We start from the raw sequence: 19,291 nt of genomic DNA, 5'->3' as shown, positions 1-19,291 counted from the left end.
CCCATTCTTCAGTTCCTTCCTGGCTGCCTTGTAGGACCTCTTGAGCCCTGTCCGATCCTTGCTTCTCCAACATTAAGTAAGCTTCCTTCTTCCTCTTGACTAGGTGTTCCACATGTCACGTCAGCCAAGGTTCCTTCACCTTACCATCCCTTCCTTGCCTCAGTGGGACAAACCTATCCAGTACTTGGGGCAATTGCCCCCTAAACAACCTCCACATATTAGAGATAATGGGAACTGCAGATGCTGGAGAATTCCAAGATAATAAAATGTGAGGCTGGATGAACACAGCAGGCCAAGCAGCACCAAGCAAGATGCTGCTTGGCCTGCTGTGTTCATCCAGCCTCACATTTTATTATCTTGGAAACCTCCACATATTCTTTGCTAAAAGCTCACGTCCAACTTACCGAAGCTTCTACAAGACAAGGTTGAGATGGAATACTCTTTACTCACCTGGCTGAGTCCATTTCTGGAAAAACTTAAAGAAGTTTGACACCATCTGAGATTTTCAATCAGACAGGCTTTTTTGTGCAGCAAACAGCTACTGACCTCAAGTGCACAATGACAACAATATGTAGCAGCCCTCCAACACTTCTTAAATAACATCAGCCATAACTGTAATCCCTATCACTTAGGTGGTCAAGGGTAACAGTTGTATGGGGACACCATTACCTGCAAGTTCTCCTCAAAGCCAGGCACCATCCTGATTTGGAGCTATATTAGCATTTCTTCATCGTGGCTGATCCAAAACCTTGCCGTTCTCGTTCCAATCAACACTTGAAGTGCCAATATGCCACCCACCACAGACTGCAATGATTCAGGAGAGGAATTTGCCACCACCTTTTCAAAAGGCTGTTAGGAATGGGTAATAAATCTTGGCCTTACTAGTAGGGTGAACATCGAATTTACAAACTGAAATGCCCTAGTTTGCTGAAGGTACAAAGTGCAAAAGCCAGCTTCTGAGGAGGATCTGGAAAGAAATATCACAGTTAGCACAGTGTAATGTGGAGGAGTGTGTGGTTGATTACTTTGGCAGGATGATTTTTTTTTAAAAAGTAAAGATAGGTACAGTGAGACTTTGGTAACTGTTTTTCTGGGAAATTTGAATGTCCGTGCCCAAGAAATATAAAAGTCGATGTGCTGGTACAGTCAGTAATTAGGAAGGCAAAAATCAAGCTGGCCTTTATTGCAGAGGGTTTAGAGTACAAAAGTAAGCAAATAAGTCTGAAATTATTCTAGTCAGATTAAATCTAAAATCATCACCGAAACAGAATCTTTCTCTATTAATCTGTTACTAACTTTTCCCCCATATTGCTGCTGCTTAGTAGAGCCATCAGCTTTCAGTCCTTTAATTTAGTCCTTCTTTCTGACAACTTTCCAGAAATCCCTCATTATTATACTACAATCAACTGGTAATAATTCTTATCCTTCTTACTTTGGGAAGCAATTTGCCTTTCACTCAATTATTTGGAAGCAATTAATGGAAGTAGTTACAGTTTCATTACTATTATAAATTTCTGCCTAATTTACATTGTTTAATGATAGTAATACTTAAATTTCTAATGGGCATGTTTCAAACCTTCTATTTTACTGCTTCAGTAAATCTCAGAGAAAAAAAACATAGTCAGTGCTTTTACTTGCTAGTTTGCAGCGTGCGACGATATTTTCAGCATAATTAAATGCTTACCCTGGTGGATAGCATCAGTGTTTGTTGACTCGGCGCCAGCTTAAAATTAATGTTGGAAAAGGGGAAATCCAGACTGCAGAGATCAGCAGGTCTTTGTGGGCAGCTTTGAGAGGTCAGCAGCAAGCTCTGTTGATTCAATGATGACCATGAAATTTGCCCTCATGTGCATGCAGAATTGGGAGTTGTAATAATTGTTGTGGCATCAAAACAGTGCAGTTTAGGCAGTTTGTTTTATTTTATAAACACATAATTTACAGGTAGGTTGGGCATTTAGAGCTCTTACTTTTAGCTAATTTACATTCTTTAGTTGACAAGCCACTGCAACAGACTTGGCAATAATATTCAAATCATAATCCAATACAAACTGTAATTAAACTATCAACCCTCCTTTCTTTGGTGCTCATTAAAACTGAATTGTATTGGCTCTATAATATTGTGATGAAAAATTAAATTACTGCTCCTCTTCTGAAATGGTACAAACGATTTTTTAGCCAATCACAAGGTGCCAATTATATTAATATAAAAATGAAGAAGAAATAAACTGGTGATGCTTTCACAGTTTGCCAGCTGTTTTTCAAATGCAAATTGTCCTGTCTCTGCAGGTCTACTTTCAGCATACCGAGTATATATTTCCTGATTTGTTCAAAAAGACACTGTCTGCATACCTGGTCTCCCCTCACGCAAAATGTATCATTCACTTTATGATGACAGTATATTTTTTTCCTTAAAATCACCTTTAAAAACATTTGCAGTCTGGTAAATTCATTATGTTGATTGATCATGTTCCTGTTTGTGAGAGAAAAAAATGATCAATACTGGAGAATGCACCAAGCTTCGTTTACTGGCATAGAAAGGATTACTTAACACAAGCGGTGAAGTAAAAAGTACTCTGGTATTATTCCCAAGCCCAATGGAACATTCAGCTGTGCAAAAACTGGGGAAGGATTGTGTCACCTCTATTCAATCATATTACTCTGCAGAATCAACTTACTCAAACTGTCCCTCCTACTTCATGACCATAAGAATCTCCAAGAAGCAAATTTTCATAAAGTCTCCATGTAGGTCTACTGGATTTAATTCATGATGGCAAAATCATGAGTGCACTGTAGTGGGGTTACAATGCAAATACAGCCCCTACACACAGGGTCTGAACAATTCATTCTCAAAAATGCTAATCAAATAACAATCAATATTTTGATTGAATCTTCAAATCTCACCACAATAGAAATTCTAAGGCGTCCCAGCTATGGCTTGGTCTGTTTAGTAACAACACCATCAGATAGCTATGTAGGGATAATGACCCTTCTGATTAAATATCTTGGACTTGAAATGTTAACTCATTTGTTTGTCCGCACCTGCTAAATATTTGCAGTATTTCTTTCAGACTTCCAACAGTTGCAGATTTTTTGTTGGAAAAGCAACAAATTCTGTTTGTTGTAGCTCACTGGCGTGTTTGAGTGAAGGTAAGTGTCTAGGCACCACATCATTTCGTAACTCTGAAGGTTCAGTAAAGGTTTCATCTGTTTCAGTGGGGAGAGTGTATTAGTTCATGTGAACCGCATGCTCCACCTGCTGCTCCTTTCCGGTAATAACAACTGTCTAATTGAACTAAATGACACCTCAGCCGTTTCACTATTGCCCTGCACAGAAATCAGGGTGTCAGTGCCGCTCCCGGTCAGAGTCCCCAGTCCCTGACACAACTGAGGGCCCAGACCCAACCTGTACACAGCAGCTTCTAGTGGGTTCGAGCACAAGCTGCCCGAAAAAGCCATCATGTAGACATTCCACTAATTCCTTTTCTTCAGATCAGCTGTGGACCTGATTGGCACACAATGCACATTGAAGTCCCTGCATATTGAAGGCCCCTATGATTACTGCAGTAGTGTCTTTCTTATATGTCCTTTATCTCCAGATATTTTTCTGCCCTGACTCCCCAAAGCCTGACCACCATCTACAAGGCATTAGTCAGGAGTGTGATGGAATTCTCCCCATTTGCCTGGATGAGTGCAGCCCTAACAACACTTGAGCAGCCTGACACCATCCTGGACAAAGCAGCCCGCTTGATTGGCGTTACATCCACAAGCATCCACTCCCTCCACCACCGACACTCAGTAGCAGCAGTGTGTGCTATCTACAAGATGCACTGCAGAAATTCACCAAAGGTCCTCACACAGTACTTTCCAAACTCACAACCACTTCCATCTAGAAGGACAAGAGCAGCAGACATATAGGAACACCACCCCCTCCAAGTCACTCACCGCGCTGATTTGGGAAAATATCGCTATTCCTTCACTGTTTACAGGAAGGATGTGGAAGCATTGGAAAAGGTGCTGAGGAGATTTACCAGGATGTTGCCTGGTCTGGAGCGCAGGCCCTATGAAGAAAGGCTGAGGGACTTGGGTCTGTTCTCATTGGAGAGAAGGAGGCTAAGAGGGGATTTAATAGAGACATACAAGATGATCAGAGGATTAGATAGGGTGGACAGTAAGAGTCTTTTTCCGGGGATGATGGCTTCAGCTTGTACAAGGGGGCGTAGCTACAAATTGAGGAGTGATAGATTTAAGACAGATGTCAGAGGCAGGTTCTTTACTCAGAGAGTGGTAAGGGTGTGGAACGCCCTGCCTGCCAATGTAGTTAACTCAGCCACATTAGGGGCATTTAAACAGTCCTTGGATAAGCATATGGATGATGATGGGATAGTGTAGGGGGAGGGGCTTAGATTAGTTCACAGGTCGATGCAACATCGAAGGCCGAAGGGCCTGTTCTGCACTGTATTGTTCTATGTTCTATGTTGTTGGATAAAAATCTGGAATTCCCTCGCTAATGGTATTGTGGGTCAACCCACAGCAGGTCAGACTGCAGCAGTTCAAGAAGGCAGCTCAGCACCACCCTCTCAAGGGCAACTAGGGACAGACAAGAAATACTGGCCAGCCAGCAATGCCCACATCCTACAAAATGAATAAATAATTTTTAAAAACCCAACATATTGACAATTGCTAGGAGGTCTGCACTTAGCTTCTATCTGGGTCTTGTCATCTTTGTGGTTCCTCAACTCTCCCCGCACAGATTCTACATCTTCTGAACCTATATTGCTTCTTGCTATCAATTTAGTTTCATTCCCTACTAACAGAGCTTCACTGCCCCCTTTGCATGTCCTTTCGACAGGACACATATCTTGGATATTTAGTTCCCTGCCCTGATCCCCTTGCAGCCATGTTTCTGTGGTCCTTCAACATTGCACCTTCCGATTTCAATCTGCACTATAAGCTCATTTACCCTGTATCACACACTGCACGCATTTAAGTGCAGCAATCCTGCATCGACTATCACCTCTTCCCCCCCGCCTCTATAGTTGTTCCCTTATCTGCTGGTGCTTGAAGTTAAATTTCTGCAACGTTCGATACTTAGTCCTATTACTTGCTCTGCAAACTTTGATTCCATCTCCTGACCCCTCCCCCGATAAACTTTTTCCATGATTTTCTATGTAACTGAACATCGCCCCCACTACGCACTACTTAGTTTAAAGCTCTATCCACAACTCCAGTTGTACAATTCACCAAGACTTTAATTCCAGCATGATTCAGATCTATCCCAATGGAACAGCTCCTTCTTTCCTTGTACTGGTGTCACTGTCCTCGGAATTTAGACCCATTTCTCCCACACCAATCTTTGAGACACATGTTTACCTCTTTAATCTTGTTGACCCTGTACCAACGTGGTCGTGGCTCAGGCAGCAATCCAGAAATTACCACCTCTCCGGTTCTGCTTTCTAATTTGGCCCCTAACTGCTCCTATTACCTCAGCAGAACCTCTTTCTATTTATATCATTGGTATCTACGTAGACCATGACAGCTGGATCCTCCCCCTACTATTCAAAGTTCCTCTGCAGCCCAGATGAGAGATCCTGAACCAGGCAGGCAACACTCAATCCTGGCCACGCAGAAATGTCCATTCTCCTGAATACACAATTCCTGATTACAACTACATCTCTCTTTACTCCCCCCTTGTTGAATGGCTCCCTGGACCACGGTGCTATGGTTAGTTTGCTCATCCTCTCTACGGCCACTGCTCTCATTCACACAGGCAGCAGGAATCTCAAACCCATTGTTAGATTCACTCAAGGGCTGAGGCTCCTTCAACATTACCCCCCCGGATCCTCTACCTACCTCGTTCATAGCCATACAGTTCTGTCCCTGACTGAATTCGAAGTTGTTAATTTCAGGGGTGCGACAGCATCTTGAAACACAGTGTCAGGGTAACTCTCCTGCTGCCTGGTGTGTCACAGTATTTGAAGCTCAGACTCCAGCACATCAACTGTGAGCTGAAGTCCTCCGGCATCCAACACTTGCTACAGATGTGATCACTTGGAACCCCAATGGGGACAACTAACTCCCACACCATGCGGGTACAACACATCGCCTGACCCAGCATCTCTATTCTATTTACTTAGTATCATAGAATCCCTACAGTGTGGAAATAGGCATTTCACCCATCAAGTCCACACCACCACCCTGCCCCCAACCCGAACAGCATCCCACCCAGACCCAGCCAGGGGCAGAAGTGAGTGTCTTTTTCTGTGTCTTTGTCCTAAACCGAAATGTCAACTTTCCTGCTCCTCTGATGCTGCCCAGTCTGCTGTGTTCCCACAGCTCCATGCTTGTATTGATTCTGGTCCAGCATCTGCAGCTCTTGCTGTCTCTAAGAATGAGGCATCTTCACAGGGTGGAGGGTTCAATTACGGGAGATAAAGTGTGAAGCTGGATGAACACAGCAGGCCAAGCAGCATCTCAGGAGCACAAAAGCTGACGTTTTGGGCCTAGACCCTTCATCAGAGAGGGGGATGGGGACCGAAGATAGATAGAGGAGAAGACAGGTGCAGAGGAGTGTACAAGAGAGTTGCAGTGGGAGAGAGATTCCCTGAGGTTGGTCCGGAGGGAGGAGGGTAATTTCTTCAGGTTAGGCATCCCTGGAAGAGGTTTCGCAGTGAGGTTAAAATTGTGATCAGAGATAATGGGAACTGCAGACGCTGGAGAATTCAAGACTGAAGGATCTAGGCCCGAAACGTCAGCTTTTGTGCTCCCGAGATGCTGCTTGGCCTGCTGCGTTCATCCAGCTTCACACTTTGTTATCTTGGATTCTCCAGCATCTGCAGTTCCCGTTATCTCTGATCTCAATTACTGGAGACACAGGCTCAAAGTGCAGGAGTTGGAAGGGAAGGAGGAGGATCTTTAAAACAGATGTGAGAGGCAAGTTTTTCACACAAAGGATGGTGAGTGCCTGGGATTGACAGAGGAGGTGGTGGAAGCAGACACAAGAGCAACTTTCAAGAAGCAAAAACAAAGTTGCTGGAAAAGCTCAGCAGGTCTTGCAGCATCTGTGAAGGAGAAAACAGAGTTAACGTTTCGGGTCCGGTGACCCTTTGTCAGTTCTGACCCGAAACAGCATCCACAGTTCTTTTGGATTTTATTTAGCATTCAAGAAGCCCCTGGATGACTACAGGGAAGGGAATAGAGGGATTCGGATCCTGTAGGTGAAGACAGTTTTAGAATGCCAGGGCAAAACGTGTCAGCGCAGACTCAGAGGGCCGAAGGGACTGTTCCTGCCTGTATTGTTCTTTGTTCACTATTGGGAGAGAACACAAGCTCAGAGCTCCATCATTTAGAACTGAGATGTGGAGGAACTTCTTCAGCCAGAGGATGGTGTACTTTGGAACTCATTTTCACAGAAGGCTGTGGAGGCAAGTCATTGGCAGTGTAATTAAGACAGAGATAAATAGGTTTTTGATGAGTAAGGGGATCAAAGGTTACAGGGAGAAGGCAGGAGAATGGGGGTGGGATCGAGAAACATCATGAATGAAAAGTAGAGCAGACTCGATGGACTGAATGGCCTAATTCTGTTCCTTTATCTTATGGTTCTTGACAGGCCCAGTTTTTGGGCTCTGGTCTATCCTAATTATCCCGGGCCATGTACAAGGGAGGTCTTTGTTGAGAAAGCAACACTGCTTGTATGTTTTAACTACAAGTGCATGAAATGCAGAGGCCGTACTGTACTTTCAGACATTATGCTGGGTATAGCACAATGACAGTGAGCACTACGGAGATGCACTGCGTACCTGTGGTATATTAAGACAGAATTTCCACAAGGTTCTCCTAACATCCCACTGTAAGTGTGAAGGAAATTCAGAAAAACAACCTTAAAGAAAATGGTTGTTTAGCTCTTTGCCTGAACTCCTGGTTAGCTTCTAGAGATAGCTTTAAAAAACACAAACAAGATCGAATACACAGTGTCTCTAGGTTTTCAGAACTTTATTGAAAGGAGATATCTGGATCAGTAACCATATTCCATTGGGGATACTTCAAAACTCACTGCTCTTGCAATTCTAAGCACCAAACTAGGGTCCAAGCACTCTGCTAGTGTGCACGGTTTGCTGTCAAATCCATCTGCAGCTTTCACCTGGAGAATTATATTGCCATGGATCACAGGCCAGGCATTCCTGGGCCCCATTAGCTTTTCCAGTTGGGCCAGCTCCCGTTGTGATTTCAATTTTTGATGGCGGGGGGGGGGGGGGGGGGGGATGTAGAGGAAGAAACTATCTTGCTGAAGAAATCAGGAAGCTGGTTATGATAATAATAGAGTTGATTTTTGGACCAATGAGGGTAAAGGAACACTATAGTCCAATTCGGGATGGTGTGCATTTTGGAGAAGGCTGTGGGTTTGATGATATTCCAGTTCCCCTGAAGGTTTTAACCTTCCAGAAAGTGGAGATCACAGGTTTGGAGGTGCTGATGGAGAAGTCTGAAGGAAGAAATCTGCAGGTGGTACACACTGCAGCCACGGCATGCTGGTGGTGGAGGGAGTGCAGCCTGCTCTCTCCTTGATGACGCCGACCATCTCAAATTTTGATGCCTGCCCAAATTGTATACTCCATCACACTTGTGACCTGTAGTTAGTGATGAGGCCGTGGGGATTCTGATATTGAGTTGCTAGACAAAAACAACCCCAGGTTTTTCATGGAGGAGTATTTGGTGATAATGATGCCATTGAATCTCACGCCCTGTTGAAGGTGTTTATCAGCTGATAATTGTGTAGCTCAACTGTAGCCTGCTTTTTAAAAAAATTCACGGGAATGGTACCAGAGATGAGGATCTTCAGTTATGAAGACAGACTGGAGAAGGCAGGATTATTTCTTTGGAGAAAAGAAAGCTGAGGTTAAACTTAATAGTGATATTCAAACTCACGAGGTGTTTGAAGAGAGGAGATATTGGCAATGGCTGTAGCAGCATCTGAGGAGTTCTGAATAATTCTGCAATTATATCCCAAACCGGCTTTGTGCTTTTTCTATAACACTTCTATGAACGTCATGCAATCATCAGCAAACATGTCCATGTCTGATCCGATGACGTGAGGAAAAGAAAAATCACTAATTAACTAAAAATAGTCGGGCTCAGCATCCCGCTCTATGGAACCTTAGCATGATGTCTGGATGCAAATGGTTGATCTTGAACACCATCCTCGTTTCCCTTTGTGCTGGGTATGACTCCAACCTGTGAAGAGGTTTCATCAATTTCTGAAGAAGGGTCTAGGCCTGAAATGTCAGCTTTCCTGCTTGGCCTGCTGTGTTCATCCAGCTTCACACCGTGTTATCTCTTTTTTATTCCTTGTTTTGTATTTAAGATTTGTACCTGGGTATTTGGATCTATCCTGGCCTCATAAGAGGCAATATTATCAAACTTTTCACTGTACCCCTGTACGTCTGTACTCGAGTACGCACGATAGTAAAGGATACCCCTCAACCTCCAATGCTCCAGGGAGAAAAGCCCCAGCCTACCCCATCCCTCCTTATGACTCAGATCCTCCAGTCCCAGAGATATCCTTGTAAACCTTTTCCGCACCCTCTCCAATTTAATAATATTCTCCTATAACAAGGTGACCAGAACTGAACACAGTATTCCAAAAGTGGCCTCACCAATGTCCTATACAACTGCCACATAGCACCCCAACTCCTGTGTTCAATGGTCTGAGCAGTGAAGGCAAGCATGCTAAATGCCTTCTTAACCACCCTGTCTAAAGCTCTGGTTAGGCCCCGTTTAGAATACTGTGTCCAATTTTGGGCCCCACACCTCAAGAAGGACATACTGGCCCTGGAGTGTGTCTAGAGGAGATTCACACGGATGATCCCTGGAATGGTAGGTTTAACGTAGGATGAACGGCTGAGGATCCTGGGATTGTACTCATTAGAGTTCAGAAGGTTGAGGGGAGATCTAATAGAGACTTACAAGATAATGTATGGTTTAGAAGGGGTGGATGCTGGGAAGTTGTTTCCGTTAGGCGGGGAGACTAGGACCCATGGGCACAGCCTTAAAATTAGAGGGGGTAAATTTAAAACGGAAATGAGACGACATTTCTTCAGCCAGAGTGTGGTGGGATTGTGGAATTCATTGCCACGGAGTGCAGTGGAGGCCGGGACGTTGGATGCCTTCAAGGCAGAGATCAACAAATTCTTGATCTCGGAAGGAATCTAGGGCTACGGGGAGAGTGCAGAGAGGTGGAGTTGAAATGCCCACCAGCCATGATTTAAAGTGCGGATTGGACTTGATGGGCCGAATGGCCTTACATCCACTCCTATGTCTTATGGTCTTATGGTCTACCTGCGACATAATTCAAGGAACAATATCCTGAACTCCTAGGTCTGATGGTTCTACAATGTTACAGTGGTCCCTACCTTTAACTGTATAAGTCCTGCCCTTGTTCACCTTACCAACATGCAAAACCTTACAAACTCCATTGTAAGGATTAATCTCCACCTGGCACCTAGGGTATGGGTCCTTCAAAACAAATAAAACAGGCAATTGGAAAGGCAAATGCTTTGTCAAATTTTGCATGGGAGTAACCTAAGAAAGGTTAAATAAGTCTTGTTTCAGTTGGAAGTATAACTGGAGTACACTATACAATTTTAGTTTCCTTAGTGAAGGACAAATGTACTTGTCTTATACAGAGTGCAACAAATGTTGATTAGGTGAATTTCTGGGTTGTCATATAGGAGAAGGTATGACACAGAAAAGGTATCTATTCTACAGTGTAGAAGCATGAGAGATGATTTCATTGAAACACAACATTCCAAGACAGCTGTGCTGGGTAGGTGTTAAAAGATTATTTCCTCTGGCTGGACAGTCAGGCATTGGAAGCCATAGTCTTGGGATTGGGGTCAACCATTTTTGATCAAGTTAAGAAGAAAAGTATATTTACGATTGAGTTAATAGATTTGAGTACTGAGTGATACTAGAAATCCACTTGGGGTTGAGATTGAAGATCAGCCCTGCATTTACAGGATAGGAGAAAAGGCTTGAGGGTCGTGTGAACTTCTCCGACATTTATATACTGTCTAAGCACACTTTAAATACGAAGGAACATTCAGAACAAAGAACACCACAGCACAGGGTCAGGCCTTTCGGCCAACCAAGCCTGCACATGACACATTTCTAAACTAAAAACCTTTTGCCTCCATATAGACCATATGCCTTTATTCCCTGCTTATTCGTGTGTCTGTCAAGAAGCCTCTGAAACACAGCTATTGTATCTGCTTCTACTCTTTTGGCAGCGCATTTCAGGCGCTTACCATCCTCTGTGTAAAAAAAAATTGTCTCTTACATTTCCTTTAAACTTTCTCCCATTTAGGTTAACCCTATGGCCCCTAGTATACGACATTTCTACCCTGGCAAAAACACACTGACTGTCTGTTCTATTCATACTGCTCATAATTTTGTAAACTTCTATCAATTTGCTTCTCAGCCTCCAATATGCCAGTGAAAACTAATCAGGTCTGTTCAATCTCCCTTCAAAGCTAATACCCTCCAAGCCAGGCAACGTCCTTTTAAACCTTTCTGTACCCTCTCCAAAGTCTCCACATCCTTCTGGTAATGTGGCGACCCTAAATGTAACCCATATTCCAAACGTGGCCTAACTAAACATCTTTACAGCTGCACCATGTCTTGCCAAATTTGATACTCTATGCCCCGACTGATGAAACAATTATGCCATTTGCCTCTTGACCATCTTACCTACTTGTGTTACCACTGTCAAGGAACTGTGGATCTGTTTGCCTAGATCTCTATTGTATGTTAAAGAGTTCTAGCAATTATTGTATACTTCCCTCCTGCATTCTAAATGCATCACCTTGCACTGGCTTGAATTAAATTCTATCTGCCATTTCTCCATTGAAGTGTCCAGCCTATCTATATCCTGCTGTATCCTTTGGCAATCCTCCTCACTATCTATGGCTTCTCCCCTCTTTGCATCATCTGCAAATTTACTAACCAGACCATCTACATTCTCCTCCAAAATCACTCATATACATTACAAACATCAGGGTCCCAGCAAAATCCCCGAGGAACACCACTGGTCACAGATCTCCAGTTAGAAAATCAGCCTTCCACTCCATCTTCTATGATCAATTCTGTTCCCTATCCATCCTGCCAGCCCTCTGTAGATCCCATGTGACTTCATCTTCTTTATGAGCCTATCATGAGGTCCTTGTCAAAGACCCTGCTACCGTCCATATAAATCTACCAGCTCTGCCCTCAAATCATGTTTGCCACTTCCTCATAAAACCTAAATCAAATTTGACCAACGCAACTTCCCCCCACACAAAATCAAACCATTTATCACTAATAAGTCCATATTTTTCCAAATGTGAGTAAATCCTGTTCTTAAGAATCTTCTCTAATGATTTCCTTATCACCGATGCAAAATTCACAGGCATGTAACTTCCTGGATTATCCCTTTCTAAACAAAGGAACAACACTGGCTGTTTCCAGTCCCCTGGGGCCTCTCCTGTGGTTACAAAGATTTTGAACAAGGCCCAAGTATTTTCCAGGGATAGAAGGAACTGCAGATGCTGGAGAATCTGAGATAACAAGGTGCAGAGCTGGATGAACACAGCAGGCCAAGCAGCATCAGAGGAACAGGAAGGCTGACGTTTTGGGCCTAGACCCTTCTTCAGAAAAAAGAAGGGTCTAGGCCCGAAACGTCAGCCTTCCTGCTCCTCTGATGCTGCTTGGCCTGCTGCATTCATCCAGCTCTACACCTTGTTATAAAAGTATTTTCCTCCCTTGCCTCCCTCAATATGAGATAAATCCCATCATGTCCTGGGGACTTGCCTACCTTAATATTCTTCAAAATACCTAACACCTCCTTCTTTTTTATATCAACATACCCTAGAATATCAACATACCCCTCTCTTGACTCATTATCCATCATGTCCTTCTCCTTTGTGAACATTGATACAAAGCATTCTTTAAGGACATCACCACGTCCTCTAGCTCCATGCATAAATTCCCTCCTTGAGTGGATCTATCCTTTCCCAGCTACCTTCTTGCTCCCTATTAACAGATAAAATGCCTTGGGATTTCCCTTAATCCTGTTTACCAAGGATATTTCATGCCCCCTTTTAGCTCTCCTGACTCCCTGTTTAAACTCTTTCCTGCTTGCTTTATATTCTTCGAAGGCTCTATTTGTCTTCAGTTTATTAAACCTAATGTCTGCCCTCTTCTTTTCAACTAAGCTCGTAATTTCTCTTGTCATCAAGATGCTGAATCTTACCAGCCTTACTCTTCATTTTCTCAGAAACATGCTGGTTCTGGACTCTAAAAGATTGCCTCACGGCAAATGTCAATTTACTGTCAATCTACATTCTCGATTTCCTGCCAAATATTGTTGTAGCTGGCATTCCCCCAATTTAGCACATTCACCCAAGGACTAATGTTGCCCGTATTCATAAGTAGCTTAACTTATAGAATTATGATCACTGTTCCTGAAATGCTCCCCCGCTGAAACTTTAATCACTGGGCCAAGGTCAGTCCCCAGTACAGGTTTAGTATGACCCTTTCACTGGTTGGGGTACTTACATACTGCTTCAAGAAATGGACCTAAAAATTCCCCTCATTCCAGCCCCAGGAGCTAAAGGAGTCCCAACCAATATATGAAAAGTTAAAAATCACCCACCACAACAGCCCTGGTTTTACTTTTAAATTTTTTCATTGTCTGTCTGTGCATCTGTTCTTCTATCACCCTCTGATTATCTGGAGACGTGTAAGTGATTGCACTCTTCATATGCCCCAGCTTTACCTGTGTGGCCTAGTTGGAAGAGCCATCTGAGGTATCTGCCCTCAGTACTGCTGTGATATTCTTCCTAATTAGGAATGCAACTCACTATCTCTGTTACATTCCTGTCTATCACCCAAAACATCAAAATCCCAGAACATTAAGCTGTCAGTCTTGTCCATCTCTCAGTCAAGTCTCTGTAATAGCTACAACATCACAGTTAAATGTACTAATCCAAGCTCTAAGTACATCTGCCTGAACTGTCATACACTCTGTATTAAAATCAATACATTTGAGACTGCCAGTCCCACTGTGTTCAGTAAACTCTCCCTGTCGGTTTTTCCTCTTAGCATTATTGGCCTTAGGTTTAGCTCTTCCTTGATCACTTCATTCGCTGACCTACTGCTCTACTTCCCCCTGCCACACTATTTTAAAGCCCCCTGAGTGACAAGAACAAATCTGCCTTCCAGGATATTGGTTCCCCTTCAGTTTAGGAGGAAACCTGTCCTCCTTGTACAGGTCCCATCTGCCCTGGAAAACATCCCAATGATCCACATCCCTGAAACCCTCTGTCCTACACCAGCTCCTAAGCCATGTATATTTAACTGTACTATCTTCCTAGTCTTAGCCTTATTGACATGTTGCAAACTAAAATAAAATGTAAAAAGAAATTGGCCAACTAGCACAGGTGTTACAACACCATACAGTTTCAAATGTACCAATTAAGTTTTATTGGCTTTTTTTTGGGGTATGATGCAATTGAGTTGGACATCTAATTTCAACCACACTTACCTTCACCGATTCAGTTTCTGACGCATGAAGACTCTTTGGACTATCGTTTGATTCTATCCTTAAAATCTTTTCATCACTTGGATTCAAGACTTCTGGATCACCAAGTACCTGCAAGCTCACATCTTCGGTGCAAACAGCATGATCCACACCATTCTGGTTAAGATTACAATGGAGAGCTGTAAAATTGAAGAACATTAATAAAACATAAGTAAGTATTTAAACTTTACGACTGTCAGCTGAAACATGTGTTGTGTTATCAAGTTCCCATTTTGGGAATCTTCTAAATGCTTATGACGGTATGAATTTAGACCCCAGTTGGATATGGGTACTATGGACTTGAATTTTTCAGATCACACATTTCAAAAGCACCAAACATGAATCCACCCACCAATGTGAATGGATGACGATCTTGGAGACTCATTAAAGCAGGCTGTCTTAACAATTGAAATTCAATTGGTAGCACACTTGCGACGGAGTCCAAAGGTTGGGGCATCAACTCACTCTCCTGTGGTTATAAATGATGCCTGCTCCTCTTTGAAGTAACATTAAGCAGAATTATCCCAGATATCCTCAGCCATCACAAGATCAATTATCGTGAGTACATTCCAATTTCTGAGAGTTTACTGTGAAATTTGGCTACTGCATTTCTTGCATTACAACAGCAACTACACTTCAAGGGCTGTAAAATGCTTTGGGAAATCCCACAATCAGGAAAAGGTGCTATAAAAGCACAAGTTTTTTAAAGAAAAACAAGTTCACTGGCGGTGATAGTAGGAACTGCAGATGCTGGAGAATCTGAGATAACAAGGAGTAGAGCGGGATGAACACAGCAGATGCTGCTTGGCCTGCTCTGTTCATCCAGCTCTACACCTTGTTATCTCAAGTTCACAGGCAGCTATTGGTTTCTATAGCAGATAGAAATGGAACCTTAAAAAGGGGATCTGTGTAACTATAGTCAGTTAATTCTCTTTTCCTTGTTTTTGTTCTTCAATCATGCTAGGGGCTGATTAGTTCAGTTAGCTGGATGGCTGGCTTGTGATGCAATGTGACACCAACAGTGGGGTTCAATTCTTGTACTGGCTGAGGTTACCATAAAGATCTGTCCTCTTCCGTCACCTCAGGAATGGTGACCCTCAGGTTAAACCACAACCAGTCATCTCACTCTAATGACGGGACAGCCCTATGGTCTGGTAAGACTTTACTGTTATCATGCTGGCAGGTAACCTTCCGGCACATTTTTTAAAACTTCATTCACTGTATATGGGTGTCACTGACTAGGCCAGCATTTATTACCCATCCCTAATTGCCCAGAGGGCAGTTAAGAGTCAATCACATTGCTGTGGGTCTGCAGTCACGAGTAGTATAGATTGGGTACGGATGGCAGTTTCCTTCCCTAAAGGATATTGGTGAATCCAGATGAGTTTTTCCAACAATCGGCAACAAATTTATGGGAAACAGCAGACCCTTAGTTTCAGACTTACTTTTATTGAATTCAAATTCCACCATCTCGAGGGTAGGTGGATTGGCCATGCTAAATTGCCTGTAGTGTTCAGGGGTGTATGGGTTATAGGGGGATAGGTCCGGGTGGGATGCTCCAAGGGGCGGTGTGGACTTGTTGGGCCGAAGGGCCTGTTTCCACACTGTAGAGAATCCAATCCAATCTAATCTGTCGTGGCAGAATTCAAACACAGGTCCGCAGAACGTTACCTGGGTCTCTGGATTACCAGTTCAGTGACAACACCACTAAGCCGTTGCCTCCCTAGTGGCATTGCTGAGAGATACCTACATTTATAGAAATTCAAGATTGCAAAGTGCCAGTAGAAAGCTTTAAAACTAAGTAAAATATTTTAAAGCAGTTACAGTGCTTCATCTGAGTGAATGAGTTAATTGGAGGCATCAAGAATGCCCCAGAGCAGTGTTGCCCAGTAGAATTTCAACGCTGCCCAAGCTTATGGAACATAAGGTAACGCGAGTGCAATGATACAAACACATCTAATATTTATAAAATAAAACTGCAATAGGTTTGCAAGTTTTAGCCATCAAGGATCAGGATCAATACATTTACTGCCAGAGTCACGTCAGCACCTCATAAATGGCTTTGCAATCCAACTGTTCCACAAAGCTTGGTCTCCTCTACATCATCTCGGAGACTGGGGACAATCTTTCAACTGACTGATAGCGTACTCTAAGACAGATTTCTTCAGGCTGTTTTATTAAAGTTAATATACAAGGAGGTTCACGAGATGGAAAAGAATCAACAAATGTCTCTGATATTACACAGTGTGGAGCTGGAGGAACACAGTAGGCCAGGCAGCATCAGTGGACGAGGAAAGCTGATGTTTTGGATCAGGACCCTTCTTCAGAAACTTCAGATCCTACTAAAGAAGGGTCCTGACCGGAAACAGCAGCTTTCCTGCTCCTCTGATGCTGCTTGGCCTGCTGGGTTCCTCCAGCTTCACACCATGTCATCTGAACTTTTCAACAGTTATTGGCAAGTGCTGACTATTGTACATCAACTGTTTGTGAAGCCAACAAAAAGAAAACCAAACCTCAGCTGTTTCACATTGCTATCATGTCGGAGCAACAGGACTGGTGCTTACCATTAACAGGACGTAGCTCTCAAGCCAAAAAAATGAGTAAAGTGGCATATGAATTTCAATGGCAGTGTGCGCTTAGGTATAGTGTTTGTACGTACTAAAGACTGGCAGATCATATGGCCAGAACATGCCTTCAGCTTTCTGCAGCAGTTACCATCAATTCCGATCAAACCCATGTTTGCAAAACACCAGACAGCATCTAACATTACTTGCAATTACATGATTAGAGAATTTCTTTTTAACTAAATAATCCTGTGTATTTAGAATTATACTATTGACAGTTCAAAATAATCAGTCAGGTTTACAGTCTGCTCCATTGTGTGTACTGCTAACTGTATTTATTAATAAATAGGGCCCTACACATTGCAGACAGAAAGAACACGTACACAAAGTGCAGCTGGGTTCAACTTAACAAATAAGCAATAGCCATTCTCTGGCTATTCTTCAGAGCAATGCCTTGGCCTACAGGGTCAACCTAATGAGGTTAAATTTGAACAAACATAAGCACATTACAGTTGTCATTTTCTAACTGGTGGATTCTCCATGGCAACGCCTCTACCGATTAGAGTCTACTTGCCAACCAACCAAACACATTCTTCCTATATATATATATACACACACACTGGCATTGCAAATATCCTGTTGAGTGAAAGACAAAATGCTTCAACAAAATACACCTATTTTCAGCAGTGCTTTAATTCTTCAGTTCATATTTCCATCTCAAGATTTCCAAAAGCAAACTCCAACAGGCATAGGGCAAGTGTCTTTCTGCAGGCTTGTCTTGCTTTCACAGTGCTTCAGAGTGATACTACAGACCCAAACATATGATCATTTAGAGGCACTCGTAGAGAACAGGAACGGGGAAGGTAATAAACATCAAACTGATTTTCACGTTTCATTGAGCAAATGAAACATGACCCATGTTTCGCCCATTCGGACCAGGTTATACGAAATCTGACATTGAAACTATTTTCTGACAACTTTGGTGATTATCTGACCAAAGTGTCTCTTGTCTAGCAGCGATGTGGTTGATGCTTCATGGTTTGATTAGGCATGCAGAATGGTGGTCTACTGTGAGTGACTATATTTCTAATCACAATAAGTTTAAAAACAACTCAACCTTATAAGGCTCTAAAATGTAGCACACCAATTTAAGACAACATTGTGTATACTTTAGTCATGGTCCTGTGTAAAACAGAGTCATATTGCACAGATTAAGGACCTTCGCCAGTGGTGCCTCTCAGACAAGTTGGCCAATTATTCCCAGTCCACACCTATTTCCTGTCACAGCACATGGGCATTGTTGATTATGTCAGCATGTGCTCCCAGCACTAATTGGTGAAGGTGGTGGTGAGCGGTTTTCTTCAATTACTGTAGTCCGTGAGATGTTGTTACAGTGGGATCCAGGATTTTGATCCAGTGACAATGAAGGAATAGTAATATGTGTCTAAGTCAGGACAGTAAGTGGCTTCCAGTGAAAGTTGCAGCCAGTGCTACTCCTTTGTATTCAGTGTCCTTGCCTTCTAGGTTATAGATTTGTGAGCAGGGGTTCAGAAAAAGTGCTGTTGAAGGAGATTTAGTGAATTTCTACTGTGCAACATTAATAGGATACATGTTGCTACCAAAATGCATTGGTGGTGCAGTGAGTGAATGGTTAAGGTTATAGAGAGAGTGTCTGTAAGTCAGTCATCGTGGATGGTGTTAAGGTTCTTAGGTGGAACCTCACTCATCCTGGCAAGTGGATTGTGCCCTAACACATTCCTGACTTTGTAGATGGTGGAACAGTTCGGCAAGTCACTCACCATAGAATACACATTCTTTAATCTGCCCTTACAGCCATAGCATTTTAGTGTACACTCTAACCGGGTTTCAGGCCAACAGTGACCTCTCGCGACCCTGACGTTGGGAGACACAACAATTCTGATGCTATAAAAAGGGGTCGTTCAAGATATTAGATTTGTTGTGAGCCTTTCCCCTTTTAGTACTGTTACAGTCTCACACAATATTCCGGAGGGTGTCCTCAGTGTGAGCATTAAACTTGGTTTCTGCAAGGACTGCATTTTCACTCCTTCCAAAATTGTCATGAACAGACTAATTTGTGACAGGTAAACTGATGGGA

At 43.0% G+C, this 19,291-nt stretch overlaps 1 protein-coding gene across 2 annotated transcripts in view; it reads right to left on the bottom strand.

Annotated features, from left to right (window-relative positions):
* samd12 (sterile alpha motif domain containing 12) overlaps positions 1-19,291 on the bottom strand; it is a 127,161-nt gene that overhangs the window by 76,824 nt on the left and 31,046 nt on the right. For both annotated transcript variants that reach the window (XM_059646323.1, XM_059646324.1), the window contains exon 2: positions 14,576-14,751. In XM_059646323.1, coding sequence (XP_059502306.1) covers positions 14,576-14,751 — 176 coding nt within the window. The remainder of the gene's footprint in view (positions 1-14,575; positions 14,752-19,291) is intronic.

The sequence above is a fragment of the Stegostoma tigrinum genome, chromosome 5 (assembly GCF_030684315.1).
Source record: "Stegostoma tigrinum isolate sSteTig4 chromosome 5, sSteTig4.hap1, whole genome shotgun sequence".
In the NCBI taxonomy this organism is placed as follows: Eukaryota; Metazoa; Chordata; class Chondrichthyes; order Orectolobiformes; family Stegostomatidae; genus Stegostoma; species Stegostoma tigrinum.
The sequence above is the reverse complement of the archived record's forward strand: the minus strand, read 5'-3'. Positions and strand labels throughout refer to the sequence as shown.